At 39.8% G+C, this 16050-nt stretch overlaps 1 protein-coding gene across 2 annotated transcripts; it reads left to right on the forward strand.

Moving 5' to 3' along the window:
• The first annotated feature begins 11774 nt into the window (after nucleotides 1-11774).
• On the forward strand, nucleotides 11775-15084 carry LOC132644162 (uncharacterized). 2 transcript variants are annotated; one of them, XM_060360743.1, is made up of 2 exons: nucleotides 11775-12050; nucleotides 12908-15084. In XM_060360743.1, exon 2 carries the CDS (start codon nucleotides 13029-13031, stop codon nucleotides 14865-14867), a length of 1839 nt encoding a protein of 612 aa, XP_060216726.1. In that variant the 5' UTR covers nucleotides 11775-12050; nucleotides 12908-13028; the 3' UTR covers nucleotides 14868-15084. The 2 variants fall into 2 exon arrangements, with proteins under 2 accessions (XP_060216726.1, XP_060216730.1); XM_060360747.1 differs by lacking the exon at nucleotides 11775-12050 and adding an exon at nucleotides 12123-12802.
• The last annotated feature ends 966 nt before the right edge of the window (nucleotides 15085-16050 follow it).

Here is a 16050-nt window from a genome sequence, read left to right on the forward strand (position 1 = left end):
TTTGAAAGCGTGCCATGATTCTCCAGTTGGTGGACATCACAGTGGAAATCGAACAGCAGCCAAGGTGCTAGAGTGTGGCTACTACTGGCCAGCCATTTATCGTGATGCAAATATGTTGGCACGCTCTTGTGATAAATGCCAACGCCAGGGCACAATAGGTCGGAGGCATGAAACTCCGATGAACTTTGTTCTTGAGGTGGAGCTATTTGATGTATGGGGAATTGATTTTATGGGGCCCTTCGTGAGCTCCTACGGCCTGAAATACATTCTTGTCGCAGTGGATTATGTCTCCAAATGGGTAGAGGCGGTGGCCTTGCCTAACAATGATGGTAGGAGAGTCAATGCGTTACTCAAAAAGAACATCTTTACTAGATTTGGCACTCCTAGAGCTATTATTAGCGATGGTGGATCTCATTTCTGCAATAAACCATTTGCTGATCTTCTTGAAAAATATGGCGTGCATCACAGGGTTGCCACTCCATATCATCCTCAGACGAGTGGTCAGGTTGAGGTCTCAAACAGAGAAATAAAAAGCATCTTGGCAAAGACGGTCAATGTGAATCGCACTGACTGGTCTAAAAAGTTGGATGATGCTTTATGGGCATATCGCACGGCATTCAAAACGCCTATAGGGACTTCACCGTATAAGTTGGTATTTGGGAAGGCATGTCATTTGCCTATTGAGCTTGAGCATAAAGCCCTTTGGGCATTGAAAAAGCTGAATATGGATTGGCATGAAGCAACCAAACTGCGGTTGTTTCAAATCAACGAGATGGATGAATTTAGGTACAATGCCTATGAAAGTGCAACACTGTACAAGGAAAAGATGAAATACTATCATGACACGAAGATCCTAAAAAGGGATTTTCAGCCAAAAGACTTGGTCTTGTTGTACAATTCACGCCTGAAGTTCTTTCCAGGCAAGTTAAAGTCCCGTTGGTCTGGTCCTTTTGAAATTGTGAGTGTGTCCCAAAATGGAAGCGTCATTGAGGTGAAATCCGAGGATGGCACTCAGACTTTTAAGGTGAATGCACAAAGAGTGAAGCATTACCATTGGTGTATTGATGATGGTAAGGTCGTGGATAGGTATCGTTTGAAATATGGCTCCTGAACTCGAAAATGAGGTACCACGTCGAGCTGTGACGTTAAACCAAGCGCTGTGTGGGAGGCACCCCACATTTACTGCTTTGTAAGTAGTTTAAAGTTTGTATTTTCCTTGTATTCTTTTGTGTTGTTGATGTGCTAATGTGGTGAGATTTTGAAAACTGAAGGGACCAAATAACTGTTGAGTGATCCAAGGCGAGACGCTCCATGTTACGGCCCGTAACTCATGTTACGGTCCGTATCATTAAGCGTAACAGGCAAAAAGAAAAAAAGAAAAAATCACTGAAGGATGAGGAAGAGTGTTACGGTACAAGTTACGGTCCGTCGTACGTGTTACGGACCGTAACACTGGGTCGTAACTTTGATACAAAATCTGGGCTTCACTGGAAATTTTCAACATGTTACGCCAGGTGATACGGACCGTAACACGAGTTACGGTCCGTCGATTGGACTGCCAGGTCATTAATGAATAACTGAAACGGGGTCGTTTGATGGACCGTCACAAGATACGGTCCGTATCTCAGGATACGGTCCGTAACAGGTAACGTAATTGTCGGAAATGTTTAAATACATTACCGACGGTTCCCATTTCAAATTAAAAGGATTCTTAAAACGTTTTTAAACTCCCTCTCCCTCATAAATCCTCTCTTCTCTTCTTCACATCCTCCTCTCTTCATCTTTCCATTCTCCCCCATATTTCTTAAAAAAATCTCTTTACTATCTTCTTATCACAATACCTGTTTTAAGTTTGAGTTTCATCCTTACAATCGCCAACGATCAGGTATTACATGTCTTTGCTCTTTTCTTTTAGCTATCAATGCGAGTTCTATGATGCTCATGAGTAATTTCGTATAATATGCGTTGAAATTCGTGTTTTGGGCTATGTTGATTGAGTTTGAATTTCAATTGATAAGTTGACAATGGTCGGGGGTTGGGATTGGTATTGGTGTTGTTTAAAAGATTCGTGGGCACAAGCAATTACTTCCCACTGAATTGGAGGGCAAATCCGGTTAAAGGTTTCATTTGTGAAATTACTAAATCGGTTTGCCCACCAACTGTTCGATAAAATTCCCCAATGAAAACTTTAATAAAACCGGGTGAAGTCCGAGTAACCCGAGGCATGTGAGGGGATATAATATTGTTTTACAACATACCCATGGGACATTAAGTCGAAAATCTTGGCCTCGTGCTTAAAACGTGAAAATTTGGCCAAGTCATTTGTTTGCTAATCCGTTGCCCGTCATTATGTGTTACGGACCGTAACGTACGTTACGGACCGTAACATCGCACCGTAACACCGATAATGTCCATGAAAACTTTCTGGAAATTTGGCTGATGTTACGGTGGGATGTTACGGACCGTATCCTATGTTACGGACCGTAACACCACACCGTAACATCGATGGATTCCATGAAAACCTTCTGGAATTTTGACAGACGTTACGGTGAGGTGTTACGGACCGTAACACGAGTGACGGACCGTAACATCATACCGTAACACCTCTCAAATTTCCAGTAACTTTTCTGGAAATTTTGATCATGTTACGGTGAGACGTTACGAACCGTATCCTACGATACGGACCGTCGACTGTGTTACGGTCCCTTTGCTTAATTGAACCATTTGAGTTACGGTTGAAGATACGGTCCGTAACACCATCGACGGTCCGTCGACTGTGTTACGGTACCTGGCCTAATTAAAGTCCTTAGCTTAAATTCATAAGGTGTCTAAATTTTTTTTTTTTTTTAAAACAACTTCTCGTACATCATATCTAACTTTTCCTTCCACAGGTATGGGTAAACCACGACAATCAAAGAAGGCTTCACCTAAGGTCGCGCAAAAAGGAAAAGGTCGTGCTGCAAGCAAGGTAACCTCACGGCTGCGCGACGACGATCTGATCAAGGACGCCAGGCCTAAAAAGATACCGGTCGCACCTAGCAAGCCACCCCCACCAGTTGCACCCAGCCAACCAGACCCACAATCAGAAAGTTCCTCCTCGACTGAGGAGTTGAGAGAGTCGAGCTCGTCGAGTTCGTCGAGCCAAAGTGAACCCCAGCGGGCTATCACACTAACACACCGACCTCAACCACCCATTAGACAGCCTACTGCGGAGGAGCACGAAAAAGAGCGCGAACAGGAAAGGAGGAAACTTGACATTCGATTGCAAGCTCTGACTGAGAAGATCCTCCGGTTTAATGTGGAGGGATCTGAAGATTTGTATAACAAGGGGTGTGAGCTGGTAAAAGGTGAGGGAATGGACCCAAGGCGGAGTATTTTCGAGGAACGGAATGTCATCTTCGATGGAATAGAAGGATATCCCGGCATTAGTGATACTATCCGATTCCACAAGTTGGAGTTTTTGAAAAACCCCGTTGGGTCCTACATACCGGTTTTTGTTAGGGAATTCTACGCTTCATATGGGGCAGCTGTATTCAAAGTAGTGAAGAAAGGGCAGCGAGCAACTCAAGTACCGGCAATGAATGAGGTTATATTCCGGGCAAAGAAGATAGATGTCTCTCCATCGGCTATAAATAATACACTATTCGGGGAAGATTATATAGAGCCTACAGCAACGGAAGAAGGGGAGTTTGCCTACAAAATTGAACAGAAGGATACAATCCTCGTCCGAAAATGGGTAGCTTCTGTTATTGCACGGACAACAGATCCTGAATGGGCCATAGTGCCAAAGTTGACAGCCACCACGCGGATTTGGAAAAACACCCTAACGCCAGAGGCAAAGTTTTGGTGGCAAATTGTTCTGTTCCGCATCCGTCCTACCCAATCAGATAATTATTTGACTCCAGACAGGTCTGTTCTTGTGGCTTCCATAATGTCATGATATAAGATCAACTTCGGACGACTGATAGCCGAAGACCTCCGAGAGAGAGCCACCCAGCCGGCCACTTCCCTCATTCATCCATGCCTGCTTACGCTACTATGCTTGCGTGCAGAACCAGAACCCCTACCCCATATCGATCACAGTGTGATTGCCAGCCATATTTATGACATCACAAAAGGGAAAGATGAGGTGTTGAGCCAGGGTTCATTGCCCTCTGTATCGGTTTCTGAGGTGCCGGAGGGGCCTACGGGGTCAGATGTTATACCCTTGGCTATCATGGGTGAAGAGGGAGCTGCTGCGGATCAGCCCACAGATTCTGAGGCTCCACCGGCTGATCATGCTACACAGCCTATGCCACCTCCAGCCGCACCTACTTCGGGTGGTCCTACCTCTTCCACTGGAGCAAGCCCAGCACCACCGCAGGCAATACCAGGAGTCCCACCCAAGCTTGCGAGAAAAATGATGTTCAACCGGGACAATTTTGGGGCAGTGGTCCTGCAAGCGGATCGCACAGATAGGCAGGTCAAGCAGATCATGACTGAGCTAAAATTATACACAAAAAGGGCTATTGATGCAGCGCTGCAACCGATAAAAGAACAAATGGCTGCGGACCACCTACAAATCCACTCCCGAATAGATGGTATTGAGGGCAGGATGACTGAGCTGACTAGGACACACCCTACATTGGAATTGGGCGCTATTCGGAGTGAGTTGCGGTCTGTCAAGGATGATGTGCAGAAATTGAAGGCCCAGGAAGTGGCTGTGGCGATAGACCAGGTTCCTAAAGTACACACGGAGTTGGTACAGAGCCTATGCCATCCGGTTCAGAGCCTACTAGGGGATGATGACAACGAAGACACGGTTGAGGAACAACACGACGAGGAGTTGGACGAGGATATCCCCTTTGTGGACAAAGGGAAGCGAAGCAGAGCATCGCTAGATCTCGAGCCCATTCTCCAAAGTCTTGATCCATATGCTGAGTTGCGCCCACAGAATGAGGAAGAGGAGCAGCGTACTTTGAAAAGAATCCGCCAGGAGTCCCGGTTAAGTTCCGACACCGCAGGAGCTACTTCTAGCTCAGCTCAGCCCATTGGGCCGGCTCACCGTATTTCTCCCCCACCCACTGCTCCACCCCATGATGCTGCGACATATCCGAGTGCCTAGTGCGCTCCAGGGAGGCCCTCCATTTTTTAATGCGTTATATTGATGCTTTGAGGGCAATGCATGCTTTTAAGTTGGGGGTGTGGTATTTACTGATTGGTTGTTGGGATTGCTGTTTTAGTATACTGGATATTGTTTTTAGTATTTTTGTTTTGATGGGTATTTTATCCCAAAATTGTGATAATAAGCATGTGTTTAAGACAATTGTTATTGTTTTGTTTTGTTGGTATTATTTTTATTAGCAAGTATGTGTTAGGACGTTCTTCAGCTGTTCTTTGCTATGTGTTTTTATTCCCGAAGAATGCTATGTGTATGTTAAACCTAGCATGTTTAGGATGTTTAATATAGAAGTAAAGTAATGATGACTTAAGTGGTAGTGGTCGGAAATGATAGGAAGAATGATGAATGAAGTCAAAAAGAAGTGTCGAGGAGAGTGAGTCACTGATACCCAAATATTCATCCTACCCGTCCCTAAGCCAACATTACAAGCCCAAAAAGTCCTAATGTGATCACGATCAAATTGTTCAGAGTTGAATGCATGGAAAATAAAGGCAAGCCTATGGTTTGTGCACGCATGGTATGCAAATTTCTTTGTGAGTGTGAGTGTTCTTCTGTCTCTTTAGTCTTCTGTCCCATTTATGTCGTAAATGTGTGTTGGGACATTCTTTGGTCTATGTGAGGGCATAAGGATTGTAGGTTTCAAAGTAACTGGCTTTCCGGAAGTTGAAATTCATGTGCATAGAGAGCCCCGTACTATGATTGTGTCATTAATTGAGGTTGCATAGTTAATTGAAATTTTTCTGAAATGTGCGTTTTGTGTCACAAACAGGAGATGGATAAGAGCCTAAATATTTTTCTTGGATCGAAGAGTCCGTGCTAGAAACACATGCCAAACCCACCGTAGTCATTCTTATTTTGCTAAGATGTCGTGTGTTAGTAGCGAGTATTGTTGTAGTTGCTTGAGGACAAGCAAAAGCTTAAGTTGGGGGTGTTGATGTGCCGTGAATTTTAGCACATTTTATGCCTTTGTAACTAGACATGTTGCTTGATTTTAAGTGTTTTTACATTGTTTCTTATGTTATTTTTGTGTTTTATAGGGTTGATTAACTAAGGATCGGAAATGAGAAGTAATGCTGAAAAAACGGACAAATTGGAGCTAAGCGACGCTCCGTAACTCATGTTACGGACCGTAACAGGGTGCGTAACTCATGTTACGGTCCGTACCTTTGAACCGTAACAGGGCCTGAATTTCCAGAAAGTTTTCATTGAAACCATCAGTGTTACGGTGGAGTGTTACGGTCCGTAACATGTCACCGTAACATGAGCTAAATTTCCAGAGAGTTTCAATAAAACCTTCAGTGTTACGGTTTAGTGTTACGGTCCGCAACTCATGTTACGGTCCGTAATCCTTCACCGTAACATCATCCAAAATTCCAGAGAGTTGCCAAGTAATTGTCACCACTTACGCTTCAGAAGGACGGACCGTAACACAGGGTACGGTCCGTCGCATGGTGGCCGTAACGTCAAAGTGGTCAAATGACGAAATGAAGGACGGACCGTAACCTGAGTTACGGTCCGTAACAATGCGGCGTAAGGGCATTTTTGTCCAGAAACTTGGCGCGATTTTTGGCTCTATAAATACATAATGTAGGGTTTTAATTCATTTATTCAGATTTTATTTTAGAGGCATAAACCCTAGGTTTTTAATCTTGAAGTGGTTGGAGCATTTAAGGCAACAACTTCACTCTCATTCCATCTTGTATTAGTATTGTAAGTGTATTATGTTAATCTTTAAGCTTTTTCTGTCAAGAAACATTATGAGTAGCTAATTTCAATTCTAAGGTTGTGAATCCCATGATGGGTATTATGTGAATGGGTTTCTATTATTGATATATGCATAATGGTTGTTGTTATTTATTCTATCTTTGAGTTGTAACGTTGGGTAATGATTGCAAGCATTAGCCGAAGCCATTATATTGACTTTTCTTGGGAAAGAGAGTCAATATTGGTAAGATTGAATAACAATGACTCGAGGCGTTAACCCTCGTTTAATAGACTAACTTAGGAATAAGAATAAGTCTAAATTGGCATCATAGGTCGCTCTTCGATTGTAACTCTTTTATATTCGGAAGAATCATAAAGAGGAAATACTGCTTAACTGTTGGGAAACATTAAGAAGTCTTTAAGAGACCAAGTGCATATTCATAGAACAACCATTAGAAGTATATCACTTTGAAACCTGAAGCATAATATCTAATCAAATTGGGGAACACAACCTTAGTCTCTCTCTCACATTAATTACATTTTAAGTCAAAGTATTAATTACATTATTCAACAATCAATTTAAACTATCCGGAATAGGATTAAAGCATTTAAAGACCGGTATCGCATACGATTAGTACTCTTTTCTCTCCATATTCCCTGTGGGATTCGACCCCAACCTTGTTGGGTTATTATATTTGACAACGTCCGCTTTACGCCATTAATAGGTGTAATTTGAGCGTATCAAAGCGTCAACCACATAATAATCACATCCTTCATAAAGAGATACATTAATTGTTATTTCCTTCAAGGAAATCAATAACAACTAACCGTAATGTATCAATGTGGTTATAGTAGAAAGCATTTTACTCTGCTTCCTTTTTCTTTAGAATGATACTTTAATATATTTCGATGAAAGACAGGTACGTGTAGCAATGTCTGAACTTCATACCACAAAAATAACATGTATATCCATTGTTATTTTATCTCTTCAAGAGATAGGTCGTGGTATTTTTCATTTACTTGAAACTGATTATTCAATTGTACTTGCAATACGACGTTACTCGATAACTCGTTATTTTGCTCAAGCACAAGAAGACATTGCTCTAGAATATTTCTCAGGTATTTTACCAGTTCTTTCTGCTTTAGGAATAAAGTTTCGGAGTTTTACTACTTCATGAGTAAAGTTAAAGATTTACTACTTCAAGAGTAAAATCTAAAGTTTTACTATTTCTAGAGTAATGTTTGAAGATTTATTACTTCGAGAGTAAATTTCAAGGTCTTACTACTTCAGGAGTAAATTTCAACGTGCTACTACTTCGAGAGTAGAGTTCAGAGTCTTACTATTTTGTGAGTAGAGCTCAATGTTCTACTACTTCGGGAGTTTTCAAAGTTTGTGTAACATCCCGTAAATCCGAATTAGGTATGAATGTATGAATCTAGTATAAAGGTGATAATTTAGCTATACGAATCTATTTGGGATGAACTCGGGTGATAAACAATCGTTTTGAAGTCAAACCAAAAAGTGAAGTTCTTAAGGCCTTCTAAATTCATCTAAGTCTAGGACAGTCTGTACTTATGGCCTTTTTTCGGGTACTTGCATTAGGAATTTGTGAAAATTTCCTCTTGAAAGTTGTAGCCTTTTGAAATACCTTTCTAACGGTATATTACGGGGGTTAAGGGGACATCTCTACAAAAAGTTATGGCCATTTTACTGAAGGATTACAGAGCAGTCCGTTCACTGGTCATGTTATACGAACTTGTTATACGGCCCATATAATTTTATACGGACCGTATAACTCGTCCGCACTTCATGAAAATTCAAATCGACGTTCTGTTTTCAGCCATGATAAAATATGGTTATATTATACGGACTGTATAACTTTATACGGACCGTATAATATGGCCATATAATTTTCGCCCCACTTTTGTATAAATTCAAGCCTTCAGTTCTTTTATTTCATTATTCACAATTTCAAGCCCTAGAAACAATCCAAAACATCAAGGTAAGTCAATCCAAACCCTTCTAACTCAATTCTAGCTTATACTCTAATAATCTAAGCAAGAAATCATTGTTCCTAAACTAGGGTTTTCAAGAAAACCCATCTCAAGGTTCAAGAATTCAAGATTTTGGAAATCTTCTTCAAAGTTGAAATCTTTAATTCAAGTTTGGAGCATTACCAGGTATGTAGAGTTGCTATGTACGTGTGGGAACATCATTGTTCTTCCCAATGCCTCTTAATCCATAAAGTATGATTCTTTACGAAAACTAGGGTTTCTACACCATGCTCATAACAACCCTAGGTCCATGTCCATGATTATATTATGTATGAATTGCTATTATTCTATCATTGTGTTCTTAATAACTCCATATGATTATTGAGAATCAGTCCGTAATCCATGAAAACTCATAGCTTGTATTCCATGGGTTCTTGCATGCATGTTTTTAGCTAAAAATGATTATTTCATGAATATCCTACATGTCTACAAGTTTTCATGTAACTATATTATATAATTACTTTCATGCCATGATACATGATACATACATGCTAAATACAAGCTATTTCATGAAACCATGTTTATAAGTTATTTCGTGAAATCATGATTACAAGTCAAGTACAAGTTAATTCACGAAAATCATGGGCTTCTTAGCCAATTATATCATGTTCATGTTTTTGGGAGTTGCACGAATTACCGAGAAGGCTCAGATATCCTGAAACTACGTAGCCACCGTAGGACAAAGATCGCTCCACCCAGTTAGGACGATTCCTTAATTTTACACTGAATGGATTCCATCAGGCACGTTACCACCTTATACCCTGGCAAGGTATGGGGGCTCTGCTGGTCCGGCGAGGTACCAGACTCCACGTACCCACGTGGTGATATCACATGGTCGGTTTATGAAATGCTCTCCCTACTTATCATATTTTACTTATGTTATATATATATATGTACCCATGCTCATGCTCATGTTCATGTTCATGTCCAGGTTTTCAGTTTCAGTTCTTATCATGTTATTCTATGTCCCATGTTATTTCTTTCAGTTGCTATACATACCAGTACATTCAATGTGCTGACGTCCCCTTTTATTGCCCGGGGGCCTGCATTTCACAATGCAGGTACTAATTTACAGGATGACGCATCTGCTCAGTAGGACAGCATTCGTATCAGCTTATTGGTGAACCCCATCTAATTCGGGGTTTAGTCAACTCTTTATTTTATGATTAGCTATGCATCTAAGGTATGTTGGGGCCTTGTCCCAGCAAGTATGTTTTCCATGTTCAGACTTATGTTAGAGGTTTCATAGACTAGACAAGTCAGTTATGTCATGTCACACTTTCGGAGTCGTCTAGCCATTTTGGCTCATTCATGTTATTTTCGCACTCATGTTTAAACAAGTATTTTGATTAAGTATTATGACTTATTGCATTTTATAAAGGCTCATCATGCATTCACGTTAAATTCCGCTCATGTTATGCCTCATGATGATTCAACAAGCCATGTGGTTCGCTCGGTCACATGCCGTAAGGCACCGAGTGCCGTGTTTCGCCCAGGCCATGGTTCGGGGCGTGACAGTTTGCTACTCGAGGAGCAAATTTATGAGTATAATACAATATTAAGAATATTTTTTTTCAATTATTCTACCTCTTCTGGAGATGAATCATGATATTTTTACAATCAAATGCACATTCATATTTATACGCTTTACTGCATACTATCACATTCACTTCAGAGAATAGATCTGTATTTGCAACATTTATCAAAAGTTTTCATTCTTCAGGAATAAAATATAATTATCTAAATGTGCCTTAAGCATCATATCAAATCGTGATAGTTTATAACCTCTTTTAAAATATTGCTACTTTAGGAGTAAATCGAGTCATATGATGTAATTTTTTTTTCTAACACATTTTCAGTTGTAATCATAACAAGTCTATGAAAATATTACCACTTTCGATGGTTATAGGAGTAAATATCATTTAGCCATAACATAACTTAATTATGAAAGATTGCCACTACTGATGGTTTGTATATCACTTGCTAACTCTACAGGAGTTCAAGTATATCCCCTATGTGAGATATATATCCAATTTTACAAATATAATATATAAGCAATAAGTAAATAGCATTAACCATTAATGGATATGAATTAATTCATCATCCCTTTTCACGATATTTATTCTTAGGAACAAACTATAGGCATGGACTGCCAAGGAAAACATTAGGTTACCTGGACCCAACGTCGTGCCATTAGAATCAAAGGACAAACAAACATAAGATTTAAAAGAAATACTAACCTTTTGTGAAAAATTCTTCATGGTGACAATCCAACCAGATTTTTAGTAGACTTTCATTTGCCCAACTCAACCAAATAATTAATGTCTGAGTAAATATATGAAAGTGTAAAATATTGAGAATTGTTGAATCCTTTGCTTAGTTAAGCCAATCATGGGATTATCTTACGTGCAGGCCAATGGTTTGGAACGAGGATAATTAGAGTTGTCCTCTCTCCGGATCTCAAGATCTTTTCAAATTAAGTGCTCAAGATAGAGTCTCGTGCTGATAACGTGTTATAAAATAATAAAATTAAAATGTAAAAGAACATATATATGAAAGAGATTTGAAGATTGATATGATTTCTTTCACTTCTGTCTGTCTTCAATAGGACATGAGTGATCATATTTATAGAAAAACTAATTTAGTAATACATTTAGTGATTACTAACTAAAATATAATTTTATTTTGGTGATATATGGATATTCACTATTAAATATTATTTATAACAAATATAAACATTTGTAGACCATTTTCACAACCCTTTACTTATCTATTTACAGTCGTAGCCCTAACAAATATCCGATAAATCCAAACAAATTCAAGGCTATAACAGTCATTTCACTCACAGCTGTTTGTACGTCACAAATCCCTAGCCATAGTTCCCCAATTAGCCCTCTCTGCGCCGGATGTGAGAGAGATTTTACATTTTCAACTTTTAGGGTTTTCCAATTGCCCTTAAAATTCATCAAATTTACGCTCTTATACTCTTCATCTTGTTCTTCATCTTTTAGGTAGTAGTTTTTATATAATTTACATATTTATCTATTATAGCTCAGCTGTTAATTATAGCCATTTTTGGGTCCTAATTAGATCTCTTCAACAACTAAATAGCTAAAGCAGCATATCTCAGGTAAATATAAAACCCCTTTTGTTTTTCTTGTTTTTTTAATCTTTTTATTTTTATTTTTATTTTTGTATTACTGTGTTTGGAATGGAAAGGGTCCAATGGAGTAGAATGTATATTTAAAGATTCATATTTTGTGTTATGTGATATTGTTTTTGAGCTTGACCTATGTGAGGACCAATCTGGAATGTAAAAAGTCGAGCTACATATTTTTTTTTTTTTTGAGAAATGTGTTGTTTTCTGCACATGACTAGTGTCAGTGGGCGTACGCAGGATTTTTCGCAAGCTGTGTCGATAATTAAAGAAGAGAATAGATGAACAAATAGGAGGGAATAATGAATAAATTTTTCGACTTTTGTGTTTCAAATTTGGTTTAAAGTAAGTGAATGTCTAAAATTTATTTGGAAATGAACTTGCTTGACTGGTTTGATTTTTCCTTAGTAGGAAACGTGTTGGGTGGGGATTCGAGTCTCACTTAGGACCTGCTGTATCTTTTTTGGCGATAGTCGCTTAAAAAAAACAAAAAACAAAAAAAAAAAGATCGGCGCTGTGAAGGACGTTCGACCTCTGGGTGAATGCTACATGGGTGAGGGGCTTAACCATGAAGCCTTTTGTGCTAAGGGGTGTTGTTTTTAATGTATCTATAAGTATTCTGCTTTTTCAGATTTTATACATATAAATATTGGTGAAATTTTCGATGAAGCGATGTCGGATGACACCCCTTGCGATAGGGTGCGTCCCGCCCGACTAGTGTATATGTAAGCATAAGAATTTGAATTAATGTTTTGAGTGTTTTATTTTCTAGTTAAATGGTGAGTTTGGCATGATACCTATTTAATCGTTTTTCCTCTGTCATTTGGTAGGTATTCAGTGTGGAGTGATAAGTGGATCCCCAGTTACCCATTTGGAAAACTTGGCAAAGCAGACGGAGTAATTGTTTGGGTTTAGCAACAAGGTCGAAGCTTTTTAGATGCGTCTAGAGTTATGGGGGATCAAGTATTGGAATCAGTACATGATATATTAGGATCGGGACCCGATTCGAATGGGCAGCACGTTACGGAAGTACCCGGTACGAATGGGGTGTTGATTGACCAGCCTTTAGCAATTGGGCAAGAGTTCCCGGATGTTGATACTTGTAGAAGGACTTTGAAAGAGATAGCAATAGCATTGCATTTTGAAATTCGAATAGTAAAATCAGATAGGAGTAGATTCATAGCTAAGTGCTCCAAAGAGGGTTGTCCGTGGCGTGTTCATGTGGCAAAATGCCCAGGTGTTCCTACATTTACAATAAGGACCCTTCATGGTGAGCATACATGTGAGGGGGTTCAGAACCTTCACCATCAGCAAGCATCAGTGGGTTGGGTTGCAAGATCAGTTGAATCACGGGTGAGGGATAACCCTCAGTATAAACCAAAGGAGATTTTGCAAGATATTCGAAGTCAGCATGGAGTTGCTGTGTCTTATATGCAAGCATGGCGAGGAAAGGAGCGTAGCATGGCTGCTTTACATGGAACCTTTGAAGAAGGTTATCAGCTTCTTCCTGCATATTGTGAACAGATAAGGAAAACTAACCCAGGGAGCATTGCATCAGTTGCCACGGGACAGGAGAATTGTTTCCAACGATTGTTTGTCTCATATCGTGCAGCAATTTATGGATTTTTAAATGCTTGTCGGCCACTTTTGGAACTTGATAGAGTTCATTTAAAAGGAAAGTACCTGGGTATGTTATTTTGTGCGGCAGCTGTTGATGCCAATGATACTTTGTTTCCTTTGGCAATAGCTGTTGTTGATGTGGAAAGTGATGAGAATTGGATGTGGTTTATGTCGGAGCTCCGGAAACTTCTGGGTGTAAATACAGACAGTATGCCAAGACTTACTATACTTTCTGAGAGACCAGCTGGTATGGTTGAGGCAGTCGAGACTCACTTTCCAAATGCATTTCATGGTTATTGCCTACGTTATATCAGTGAGAATTTTCGAGATACATTTAAGAACTCGAAACTAGTGAACATTTTCTGGAATGCTGTGTATGCACTAACCACAGCTGAATTTGAGACCAAAGTCTCCGAGATGGTAGAGATTTCACAAGATGTGCTACAATGGCTTCATCATTTCAGTCCGCAGCATTGGGCTGTTGCATATTTTGAAGGATTACGATATGGTCATTTTTCATTGGGGATCACAGAAGTGTTGTATAACTGGGCACTAGAGTGTCATGAACTTCCTGTTGTGCAGATGATGGAGCATATCCGCCAGCAAATAACATCATGGTCTCACGATCGCCGAGACATGGGCATGAGGTGGACGTCGATACTCGTACCGTCTGCTGAAAAGAGGATTGCAGAAGCAATTGCTGATGCTCGATGCTATAAGGTTCTACGAGCAAATGAAATTGAATTTGAGATCGTATCAACTGAGAGGACGAATATTGTGGACATACAAAGTCGTGTGTGCTCATGTCGCCGTTGGCAACTATATGGTGTACCCTGTGCACATGCTGCTGCTGCACTTATCTCTTGTGGGCAGAATGCTCAGTTATTTGCCGAACCTTGTTTCACGGTCCACAGTTATCGTGAAACCTACTCACAGATGATATATCCAATTCCTGATAGGAGCATGTGGAGAGAAACTGGTGAAGGTACAGAAGGTGGCGGAGCAAACGTTGATATTATGATTCGGCCACCGAAAACCCGACGTCCTCCTGGCAGGCCCAAAAAGAAGGTTCTTCGCATAGAGAGTTTAAAGCGTCCAAAGAGAGTCGTTCAATGTGGTCGCTGCCATATGTTGGGACATTCTCAGAAAAAATGTTCTTTGCCTAGTTAATCCTTGGTTAGTTGTCGGTTTTCTTTGCTCGTCAGAAATTTTCTTAGAAGAGTCTTAAAGCTGTATGTATTTATTAACGGCTTAGTCATGAGATTGTTACTTGGTCTTTGCTTTGTCCTTGAATATACTATGTAAGGAACATGTTGTGTACCTTGTATTTTATAACTATATAGCTAATAGAGTTTTCGGCGAATTGTATCAAAGAAAGCCTTTTTCATGTGGTTCCTCTTCCATATTTGTGATTGTTTATCTAAGCTTGGGTTTAGAAGAAAGAGTCCAGTGGTCCCCCAGAGCTGAGTTTCGTAAAGGCTTCTTCATTGTTCATATTGTGTGGTTCAATGTTTCTGTACAACAAAATACTTGCCTATCTTATATGACCAAGAGATTTTAGAGGGACTGCCTTCATTGGTGTTGAATTGTGTTATCTGTTTATGTGGTTAGCTTTTCTACGAGATCACTTCTTGGTTTCACAGGGAAGAAATGGTAACATCCATATCGATTAGTCCCATGGATAAAAAAACTTAACTAGACTATCTTCATTTGGATTGAAGGGATTAAAAGGAGATGGATGGATTCATAACCTTGTGAATAAGGAAGGGTATCATTTCCCTTCTTTCGTTTCTTTGTTATATGAAAGGCCAGATGTCTCCAGATTCCAGAATTGATTCACTTTTGTGGTGGTAGAAGGTACCAAGTACCTGTGGAATAATTGAGATGTGTGCAAGGTGGTCCATACACCAACCGTCAAACAAAAAAGAAAACCAAGTAATCATGTCTTGTATTAGCTTTGTTTAGGAGGGAAATCTTATGTAAGAAAATTTGCCCTTTTAAGAGAACTAGTGCATGTTTGCTTTATTATATAGCAGTACTAAACAGTGTGGTTTTACAGCTTCCTTAAAATCGCCTTCATTAGAGTCTTGGAAGAAAAAAGGATCTGATTGAACTGCTGGTCTGCAACAATTAAGATTAGCTTAACTTACCAACAAAAAGGTTGATACTGCTCACATCTAGAGACAAGACGAATTCTAGGGTCACCCATGCGCCAGAGTTAACAGAACAAAGAGAATATTGGTGGAAATCGACATACAGAACAGGCAATTTTTTAGGACCAAAATTTATGTATGATTAATCTGTAAGGGTTTGGGATCTTTACAAATCACTCTACCTAGTCCATATCCTAATA

Source organism: Lycium barbarum, chromosome 1 (assembly GCF_019175385.1).
Source record: "Lycium barbarum isolate Lr01 chromosome 1, ASM1917538v2, whole genome shotgun sequence".
NCBI classification, from domain to species: Eukaryota; Viridiplantae; Streptophyta; class Magnoliopsida; order Solanales; family Solanaceae; genus Lycium; species Lycium barbarum.